This window comes from Orbicella franksi, chromosome 14 (assembly GCF_964199315.1).
Source record: "Orbicella franksi chromosome 14, jaOrbFran1.1, whole genome shotgun sequence".
In the NCBI taxonomy this organism is placed as follows: Eukaryota; Metazoa; Cnidaria; class Anthozoa; order Scleractinia; family Merulinidae; genus Orbicella; species Orbicella franksi.
In genome coordinates, this window is record NC_138158.1 from 5,238,900 (window position 1) to 5,250,310 (window position 11,411).

Sequence of the window (11,411 nt, forward strand, 5' to 3'; positions counted from 1 at the left end):
AGAACATGGTATCTAATGTGGAAAACCGCTGATCCGTGCTTGTTGAAGGTCGGACACTCAGAATGCTGATGTATGTCGTTTCTCTCATTTCGTTACAAGTCGCTTCGAAACACATTTAACGTCAATTTCGTTTCAAAAGTAACCTCGAGGAAAAAATCTGATTAAAGTGTTTTCGTCGTCGCAGTACGTTTTGCGATTTCTTGTTCAAACGTAATGCAATGTTGATATGATGGCAGGGAGTCGACTGAGGAAGCTATTGGGCCGTTATTTAGGAGTTTCGTTGCCCTGCGGGCTCCGGAGTTAAACTCATCCCACAGAGAAAAGATATTTGTCTGAAGGTCTCGGGACTTTCTCCGCTGAATACACCAAAACTTCTCCGAAACGAGCTTGAATCTTCTTACTAACCAAACTTTGCGCAGCTTTACGTGTCTCTAGTCAGTTTAACTTTGCGGAACTTTACGTATCCCGTAGTGTCCAATTTGTGGTTTCGTGCTGTGCAGCACTTAACCACTTCAGACGAGACGAGTCACACAAAGAGAAATCGCTTTGTAGTGATTATCCCGAAAACGTCGGTCAAAACCGAATGACGGGAATTCGAAGTTACAACAAAATGTGTAAATTTCTTGACTCAAGCGAAACACATGCGCTGCGCCGACAACATGAACCAAAAAAGTACAATTGTTCTGGTCAACGAACGAATATACGGTCGTGCCCCTCCCGTATGCCCATATTCGATAAGAATTTTCCAGGTCCACGTCACGGTTGTACACGCCATGAATACTCTAGAATTCTATAGCTTTGGCGTCAAGATCACGTATTCGAGGATAAACGTATACACGCGCAGATCGCACATACTTTGAATTCATAGTCTAAATTTTGTTTCCAGGAGAATGCTATGCACCCGAACTGTAACCTTCTTTTATAAAGTTCTTTTTACAAAGGGTTCGCCATCATACTCTAGGAGTACGACAGATGTGTGGTATATTTTAACGAAAATCCTCGTACGATTATGAATGGAGCGTATTCCACCATATTCGACACGAATATTCCAGGTGTACGTCACGTGTTGTGTGCGGCTTGAATACTCTAGGATTCTATTGCGTCACAATCACATATTCGAGTCTAGAATACTCTAGAATATTTTGGCTTTCACGCAGTGTTAACTCTATTAGAACAGAACTGGTTCTGTTAAAATCGACAATTTTCTAATCATAATTGTAACCATTGTCTCAAAATGCAAAGTCACTTGCCTGCTGGAAAATTAATTTTAATCTGGTAAGATTTCAAAGAACACGACAGGGATATACGACTCGCCCGTACCCAGACCTCCGCCGTTTCTGAACACACCCACGAGACCGGCCACTATCCTATCTGGAATGAGGTCAAGTTTATTGATCGAGATCCTCACTGGTACACACGTAGGGTCAAGGAAGCTATTCACATAAGACTTCACCCTAACAACATCAACAGGGATAGCGGAATTGAAATTCCTGAAGCATGGATACCCACGATCAAGAAACACAACAACAGGAGAACGGTACAACAGCGGACCACTGAGGGAACAGCTACTCGCCGGAACAATGGAACAATAGGAGGATCGAAATGCACCAATCACAGCCGACCTTTGTGATATAAATGATACCGTGCAATCAGTCGACCTTATCGCCTGAAGAAGACTAGCAGTAAGCAGTCGAAACGTCGCGATCTACATCTCAAGTGACTACATCGTGAGACAAACGATAATACACTTTATTATTGCATCTACCACGATGAATAACAACAACCTTTTCCTCGACATGTTTTATGTACAGTTGAACAAATAGGCGCAGAAATGCTGCTGTGAATTCGGAACTGCAGCTTGTGGCCATATTGTTGAAGACATTTTTAGAAGATCCTTCTGACTCTGCCAGTCTGTCAACCATTCTTAGACGTTTCCTTGCTCTTTGAAGTTTTGAATTTTACAGTTCAGCTGTTCTCCTCGTCCTCTTAATCCTAACATTCTATCGTTATTCCAACGCACGAGATGAAGCGGCTGGCGGGGTGTCTAAACCAAAAGCTGTCGTCCGCATCTTTTCCATTTGGCTTTCATGTTCAGCTCTGTATAAGGACGGCCTCCGTTTCCTTCAGCCTAAATCTGTTTCCTCTTTGTAGCAAGCTTCTTGAAATCTTCTTCGCCTCAGATATCAAATACTCGCCTTCCGTTCGCTTTAGGAAATATCTCCGCAAACCATTTCGGCAAGCGTTCTGGGTGGATGGCTCGTGTTTTCTCTCAGGCTGGAGGCTACCTTTTCTCTTTTTCTCGTATTCTCAGAAACAAGTGCCTCAGTAGTTCACTTGCATTATCATTGTTGATTGTTGCTTGTCAAAGCCAGCTGCTAGCCGATACCGTGTAAATACGTTTTTTTGGGGCGCGATACAGTATTTTACACGACAGCGGTACACCTTAACAAAACCACAAAATGCCTGCAACTTTTACATTGTTTTCGCCGCGAGTCTTGTCGACAGTCAAAAAGATACAAAACTTAGAGCGCACACTGTAAACTTAGCTTTTAAACTCCGTTCATTTGTTGGATAGTTCTCAGTTAACATTATGTATTGTGCCAAAGCCAAACTGAACTTGCACACGGTATGAAATTGTTGTTGCTTTGTGAGTCAATGCTCGCAGGCGGCGAGTCGGTGGCAATTTACGTTATGATGCGCGCTAAGGCTAAAACTAGGAAGCTTTTGTGTGGCTGTAGCGGTGTTCTAAGGACATCAACTTCTCAAGTTTGTTGAATTGGTAGGCTTGAACCATATGAATCGGTATGTCAACGGCATTTCGATCAAATTCGTCGGGAAGACATGCTCGTGTTAGTCCACTTGTTCGATTGGGGGCACTCGGTTAAGTAAACACGGTCATCCTGTCCTCACTCGGTATCACCGAATTATAGACCAAGTTGGCCGAAGCAGTGCTTCGTATAAATCTTGGACACGTTGGTGTAACAAGTGTAGGACTGAAGCCCCAAAAGGGTTCAAAATCTGGCCTCAACTCGAGGAAGAATTCACCGAGGTATGTTTTATTACAAAATGTCCAATTTAAATTATACTGTACTCCAGGAAGCTTGAGGCTGGCGAAAATAAAATTTTAAATTTTCATGTTTATTACTGTATCTTTGTTTCTTGTCATAATTTCGAATTGTTGCAGTTCTGTTTTTTGATTTTAGCACCTCCAAAGTATGAAAATTGTTTTAAACTAGTTGCATAGCTATTAGAGTTTGAGAAAAAAACAAAAAACAAAACAAAAACAAAACAAAAACAAACAAAAAACAAACAAAAAAAAAAAAACACAAGAGGTACATGACATCTGATTATCTTAAGATGGCAGAAGACATGGAATACACAGCTGTTAAAAGGGTAATTGAAATACATGCATACGTTATTGTAAGGACTGTGCAGCTACATGACTAGGATGTGTTTTGAGTCTCTTAATTTACAGGGGACAGGACCAGGAAAAACAAGGGTGGGAGTCAAGAGATAGAGGTATGGGAAGTGGGAGAACAGGGTATGGGAAGTGGGAGGCTCTGACTGCCCTGTCCCCCCCCCCCCCCCGACTTGATGCAGTCCCTTGTCCCTAAGTAAAAGGTAAAGTCTGCATACGAGCCAAGTGGCCCATCAAGCCAGGCTTATCTCGGTTTCTGTAGCATGAAGCGACTAGGAGTATTTCTACTACCCCCTGGATAGGATGCTAGTCGATCACAGGGTTACCCCCAGCATTAAATTCACCAGTACCCATATGTACACCTTTGTGGAGAGAGGCACCATGAGAGTAAAAGTGTCTTGCCTAAAAACACAACACAATGTCCTTGACCAGGGCTCGAACACGGACCACTCGATCCATTGCTGAGCGCACTAACCACAAGGCCACTGCACCTCCTACCTTGTCCCTTAGGCCTAACCTCAACCCTAAACCTAAAAAGAAGTCTATAGATTTCAGTCAAGTTTACCTCTTTTATCACTTGTGTATTTGAGACAATTTCTAATTTCCTCGCTTTCTGCCTTTCAGTTTACAGTATCAAAGCCTGATTTAAGTGATTCGCAACTACTGACGGAACTTGTTTTTGCAACTTACAACTTCAGACTTTGCACAAAATTTCTCAATGGAGAAAAGCAATGTTGTAGAACTTAAGTGATGAACTAAATGTAATAAATATTAATTTGTAAGAAATGTATCTGTTTGTGTCTAGTATCTGAGCTTGTCATAGTGAAGATATATTACTAATGGTTTGTAGACAACAGTAAGCCAATTCAGAGACACAGTGGCATAAAGGAACCTACGTGTTAGCCAATTTATCACAGGAAAAAAAAATACATATAATTATATATATATATATATATATATATATATATATATATATATATATATATATATATATATAATTTATTGCCATCAGGTGCTATAATGTCTTGTAATAAAGTGGTTACAAGTTAAGTAAGAATCTTACAGAAGGGAGGATGATACAATATCATTACTAAGGGGATCATAATTAATTTCATATTGATTCAAAGCACATCATATGTAAATGTATGATTCATTTAGCTCATACAAATGTAAAAATTATTTTGTAGTGATTGAGCAAAGCTCATCTGAATTAAATTAAATGAAAGCAAAAACAACAACAACAGTCAGTTATTTATATAAGCTGATACAATGCACATGTAAGATAGGGAAATAGAAATCGAAAAGCTTCAAATGACTGAGTAAACAAAGTAAACTAGTGGGTTTCATTGAAGAGTTGATTATTGCCTCTCTGAAATGTTGAATGTCTTATCAGCATCAAAAGAAGTGAAACTTGACCACATCCCATAAGTGGAAGCGGTTTCGTGTAAACAAACACAGGTGTTTGGGCATTTTAAAATATTTAGTTACATGTGCATACATGTACAAGGAAACGATCTTAAAAATTTCCACGTACTATCAACATGTAATCGATGTAAACAAAAAGACCTCAAGCAAGGAAAAATTTTCAATGACCCGAAGATATTGAGGGGTCTTAAATGTTTTCAGTATGTTTCATTCTTACAGCGAACGGCAGGTACAAAAAATTATTTCACTCGTTCCAAAAGGCGCAGAAAGTCAGAAAGGTGATAGAAACGCCAATCAAGCCAGTCTTTAAAGACAAATTCTTATCAAAGTTTCTTCGACGCGATGCGAAATATAATCTAAATGAACAAGCACCACATGGCGGCGCAAAGTGAGTGTGAATAAAACGGTCCCGAGCAGACCAATTTCGATATATTAAAATTCAGCCTAAAACAATAGACCACAGTACGAGGCTTTGGGGAATAAATACAGAGTTTGTGGGGTTTATTCCACAGAGCCTCGTGCTGAGGTCTATTGTGTTAGGCTGAATTTTAATTACATGTACCTTATAAACCATTTCATGCAAATTACACTTTAAATCCAACCAGTCTTCAAAATCCTTGCAAAAGCTGCATACAGGACCAATCTTCTGCTTTGCTGGATACCCATCGTTATTTTTGACAATTCTGAGGCGAGGGCGGCTGAAGCAACACGATCCACGCTTTGTTCGCTCGAGCAAACTGCACGTTACTCCACACAAAATGACTCCCCTGTACCGCTATTCATTACGAACATTGTTTGAGTATTAAAAACCCATTTAAGGACGTCAAACTCACTAATAACGAGAAGTATCAAGGATATTTTCGACCTTAAAACGAAGCAAAATACCGATCTCGGAGAACTGATCGATCGAAGGACAGCACAGCCTGATGGTGATAACCACTGACCAGTTACTGTGACTTCATAAAACGTATTTCCACGTTTGCCATATCGCTCGGGGTACCAGACTTGAAGGCGACGAAAGATATAAGCTTAAATTTCCTCGTTCTTTTTTACTAAGAAGACAATGCTGCTTTTTCTCTTAATGCTAAGCTAAGCTAAGCTCAGTTGTATCAAAAGACTCATACAAACTTCCCTTTCTGTCTAATTTGTAACGACTTTTCTGTTTCAAATAGCCCATTTTATGACAATATCAAATCCCGCGGAAAGTCTTAAAAAAATCCGCCACAAAATTTACTACTCGTAAACCGTTACCATGAATATGTTTCGCAGTTGAAAAGAATGAAATTTCGATCAGGCACATGTTGATCTCTTTACAGTTATATTTTATACTTATAATGACCTGATCGTGATACAAAACTAGTGTGAAAGTGATTTTGAGACGGCATTACTGCAATCAGAAGCATATCACCTCTCTAGGTGATATGCTTCTGCTGCAATATATTGGCGGCGTTGGGAGAAAACATATTCTTTTATTGAGCGGAGTCACGTAGCACCGTCTCAAAATCGCATTTAGTTTATGGATAGAATACAATTATTTCATGTGCAAACCCAAATACTATGCCCGATAGGCGACCAGCCAATACTAGCGTAAAATTAATAATGGTATTTTCAGTGGTTGTATCGCATGTTACCCTTGACAAGCTCATAACATGATTGGCAGCACAACATCTTCTATCGATTGAATGAAGACTCTTGGAATGGGAGAAGTTTTTAGGCTGAATTGGATGTTAAACAGATCAACCTCTAGCTATACTAAAGCAATAAAACAATTTGGTTTCGGTTTCTACCGACTTTGATAGTCGACTCACCCCTCTGCTGTTCGCCAGCTATCAGCCGATGGGAGCCTGGTGCTGACAGATGGGTTAAGGTGGTATGGTACCCTCAATATGGACCAAAAAGTTTGTTTAAATATGGTAAAGAAAGATCAATTGTGTGCTATTGCACTCAAGAAGAGAAATTAAATTTCTAGAGTTTTACTCAAAATGGTTGCTATGGAAACCAGCCACAGCCTTTTGAAGTAGTGTTTTATAGTATTGACGCCAACACTTCCTGCTCTTTTACAAAACAAGAATTGACCGTCAAATAAGCATATCGTGTAAGTTTCTGTTTTGTTCTGTGATATGAACCTAAGTTTTGACAGTTAACTCTTATTTTCAGTGCTTTTTACAGCTTTATTTGGAAATAACCTTATTTTTTACCACAACCAGTGGACAAATCATCTCATGTCACGTGACAGACTTTAAAATGTTACGATTTTTTTGGTTTATATCATCACGACACTATTGGTCTTTGATGAGCCCAAGTTTCAGAAATTCTACTTAAAAACCTTGCAAAGTAGAAATGTTGGCGCGAAGTCAGTCGGTACAAAAGTAAACTTTTGAGAAAAATGCACTTTAAGTTTCTTACACGAAGTATTAAGCATTTAACGAACCACAAATAGTGGGGGGGGGGGGGTTGCAGATTGGATCTCGGGGGAGGGGGTGCAATGGTTGTTCTATTTTGTAAAAAGTTACCGTAGTTGTGGGAAATATTCCTTGTCATAAGGGAAATGAATGAGCCTGTGATGGCAATTTGAGGCAAAGCTTTTCACAAATAATTATACCAATCGAGTTGTGCATGTCTTAAAAAGTTTTTTCTAAATAGTTTCGTTCATATAAGTTAAAAATAATCTATATTTTTGGTCACGTTCTTATAGTAAACAGTCATTGCTATGGCCGTTGCCACGTGAAAAAAACTTATACCACTGTGTACTTTCCTTAAATTTCACACTCATCTGGAAGGAAATTCGGCAAGATCGTTTCAAAATGTTTTTGACAAGTCCTCAAGGGTCTTAAGTCTTGTATTTCCAAGAAATTGAATTTTTCATGAACATCGCCATATTTTAGGGTACCATACCACCTTAAGTAGCTTTAGTACCGTCTTTTTTTTTCTTTAAAAACCTGCGCGCAAATTACAATTTGTAGGCGGTTTTTGAAGGAAAAAAATATTAAAATTAATCATCAAATATTTAGGAATTGTTCGAATTTTTCTGAATTAGACCTGAATTAAGAACAAAGAAAACGGAAGATGTTAGGAATCACAATCAAAATAAGAAGGAAAATGGATTTAATACTTAGGTTTGACTAACAAAAGGAAAATCCTATTTAGGAATCGTATAATGCAATAGCAAAGCAATTTTCTTGGAAAGTTTTTAAATTTAGGAGTATAGTCAAAAGAGAAATACTGAAAATTAAACCAACAACTAAATTGAAAAATAAAGCTTACGAACAAGATTTACTTCCCAATATGTATGCTCTTACTCGTTTGTTCTATGCTATAATTAACACAAAGTTCTTTGTTACAGGCATCGTTGCTGCTTTGTGGAATAACATTGCTATTATTACGCTTATGACCCAACCGTGAGAACACTAAATCTTCGTTATGGCTTTTTCTGGCATTTCTATACGGACACCTCCGCGTTGCCATATCAGCGTTGGATTTTTCACTCTTACTATCATCCTTGTGATTTTCTTTGTCGTGATTACCTACAATTCCTCTCCACGAGAGCTATTGAAACGCCTAGCTGGACAGTCAGCACTGAAGTACAATCGCTTACAGCCACTCCGAGATATGTTTGTCAATGCGTCAAAGGTCAAGGTCACGGGGTCAACCGTTCAAAGAAAACTAAACGTGACTGATTTACAGGAGGTGCAAAACAAGGTGTCTGTTTTGTTGTTGTTGATCGTGACAACCGCACCCTCGAGGTACGACAGAAGAGAAGCGATAAGGCAAACATGGTGGAAGAAATGTGATGGCATTGAGGTGAGTTGAAAGCAGCTACAAATAACCTCTAGTTTTTTCACTGAAATGTTCTCGCTCTGAAATTAGTAAACAACGCGACTAAAATTCAGTCTATGGCTGACTCAGGATGACAGTTGGTAAACTCACAACCTGATTGGCTACAAGCTGGGCCCTTGGAGCGCGTGTGCAGTTTTTCTCAGTTTTCTCATATGGTCGAAATCTTTCTCGTCCCCAGTCCTACTCGTGTTAAAATGTCGCGCCCTCCGTTTCGCCGATCACGAGATCAAAAGAAACGGAGGTTCTGGGAGCGAGAATGGGTCGAAAGTTATCGATATGTTAGTTTAGGTGTAGACTGCAAAACAGTCGTATTTTTTGCGAACGCGAGCGACGGTCAATATTCGAACGAAAGGTCTGGAGCGAGTGTAAAAACGGCGAGGAAGAATGGGGAGAGACGGGCGTGTGAGGCTGGCGCGCTTCATACGCGAGGATCGCGCTTACGGTGCTTGGCGCCTTCCGAAAACGTCCGAAAACGACTGTTTTGCAGTCTAGTTTAGGTGTAACAAAACAGTACAAGGTTATGACAAAACAGGCAGACGTCTCTTTCCATAGTCCACTTAAATTCACTCGGTCGTAACTGAATTTCAGCCAGCTATCAACTGATAAAAGCCTCAAGATTGGTGTCTAATTCAATGGTTTTGAGCCCGCTAAACTTTGTTTACGTAATCTGCTCATTATATCGTAATAACAGTCATCCTTTAAATCTGCCATGCTTAGGTCATATGTTATTTCTTCACGGACGCTCTTGGACTGTCTGAACAACAAGAAAACGCACTCTCTAAAGAGCAGGACGTATACAGAGACATAGAATTCATGGCGCTTGAAGTCACACGCATCTTCGGAATCCGTTTCTTATACCAGATCATGTGGGCGAAGGCCAAGTTTGACTTCACATACATGCTTCATATGGACGATGATTACTTCTTATGCTTGGACAAACTCAAGTCAGAGCTGTACCACAGACCGAGGAAATCGCTGGTCTGGGGTTCATATCACTGCAGCTACCAGGACCTTATTTACGTCGACGAAGCCTGGATCGTGTTTTCTGCAGACGTCATCGAGCGCTTCCTCTCACAAGATCCTCGTAGCGTTGTTTGTCATCCACACAGCGATCAGCAAATTGGATTTTGGCTTCACAGCCTGTACGGTAATAAGACGTCTTTGGTTGAATTTGACGATCACAGACTACATCATTACCCGCCGGCAAGGGAACTCGAAAAATTCAAGAATTTCTCTCGGGTATGTGATCAATACCTTGGTGTTCACGGCAGCTCGCCAGAAATGATACGTAATTTTGGGCTGGACAGCGGAGACACGCGTGCGTTGATCACAAGTTCATTGCCACTAACTCGCATAACGGAGACATGTTATTTTCCAAACGTATTCAACATATCGCTAATGGGGGGGATGTATAAATTTGAATTGAGGCCGTGTATAGCAAACCCACGATGGACTCCGGGCGAAGGAATGTGGCAAGGTACACATGGACGGTAGATCTTGAAATTTTCCGTTAGCAAAATCAATATCGGTCCTATCTCGTACGAAAAACGTTTGTTACATACCGTTAGATCCAAAAGGCCGAAATGTTTTTAGGCCCTACCATAATTGAAGCCCAAGAGCCGGGAAAACAATTGGGGTTACCACCTCATAGAAAGGTCTGGATTCGCCGCTACTAGTTACTGCGTCACTGTTGCCATGAAAAACGCATGTTTTAGTATTAAAATAACGGCTATGGCTTTTTAGCCGTATCTGTCGGATAAGCATACACAGTGTTTGAACGATTTTTCTTGAGTTTGGATCGTGCCGTTTTCACCCGGGAGGGGTACTCGCAGAAAAATTGGGCGGGGTTGTGCGGCCCGCTTCCCAAAACCCTTGCCCTATTTATGACCAAAATCTGCGATATTCCCTACCCTATTTATGACCTGACCATAAATTCGAAACCCTATTTATGACCTGACCCTTAAATCAAAACCCTGTTTCAGACCTACGTTACAATTAGTTCCCTAGTTCAGTCCAATGTTTAATTACCGTAAACATAATTTGCAAAGGACTTTTGTTGATTTTCTTTTCGATAATGACGAAAAAGTGGCTAGGCTAGAGTGCAAAAACCATACCCTATATATGACCAAAATGGCTAAAATCAGCTAAAATCGATACCCTATTTATGACAAAAACGGCTGAAAAACCATACCCTTTGGGGCTGCACATGCCTACATAGCCCATATAAGGTAGTACTCCCCTCCCCCGGGGGGCGTTTTCACCATCCTGAAGGAGCTAAATTTGAGTCCGACGTCCGACACCCTTTGGTAGCTGAAAAACTGTCCACTTAGCAGGAGATGTTCGTTTATAAGAGATCAAAAAATGTAGCCTGTATTTGTATGTGGTTGGGACAGCATGCTTACAAAAGGCTTCCGTAGCAGATGCTTCACTATATACATGTAGCTACCAACGTTAGTACAGTATGCAGCTCAAGTCAAGTAAAGATTTTTCAAGACGAAATACTCTGATGTAGCGAAAATTATCAAATACAATAGGAAGACGTTGAATAAAGGTTTGTATTTCAGATATTTTTGAATACAATCGAATGTAATTTTGTAACTGATTCAACTTGTGTGGAGAACCGTACGTAAAACCCATGTTTCAATGAAGCCGGTGTACCCGTGTTGTTTCATTTTTGTGCTTTGGCACTTCACATTGAATTTTCACAAAGGGACCGTTTAATATCGCAAGT

The 11,411-nt window shown here is 40.2% G+C and overlaps 1 protein-coding gene across 1 annotated transcript in view; it reads left to right on the forward strand.

The window, feature by feature from the left end:
- Positions 1–11,390, forward strand: part of LOC145468118 (beta-1,3-galactosyltransferase 6-like) — a 41,892-nt gene extending 30,502 nt beyond the window's left edge. Inside the window, exons 2-3 of the mRNA XM_081451803.1 lie at positions 8,187–8,644; positions 9,398–11,390. Of these exons, the coding sequence (XP_081307929.1) occupies positions 8,264–8,644; positions 9,398–10,174 (1,158 nt within the window). The 5' untranslated portion in view covers positions 8,187–8,263 and the 3' untranslated portion in view covers positions 10,175–11,390. The remainder of the gene's footprint in view (positions 1–8,186; positions 8,645–9,397) is intronic.
- The last annotated feature ends 21 nt before the right edge of the window (positions 11,391–11,411 follow it).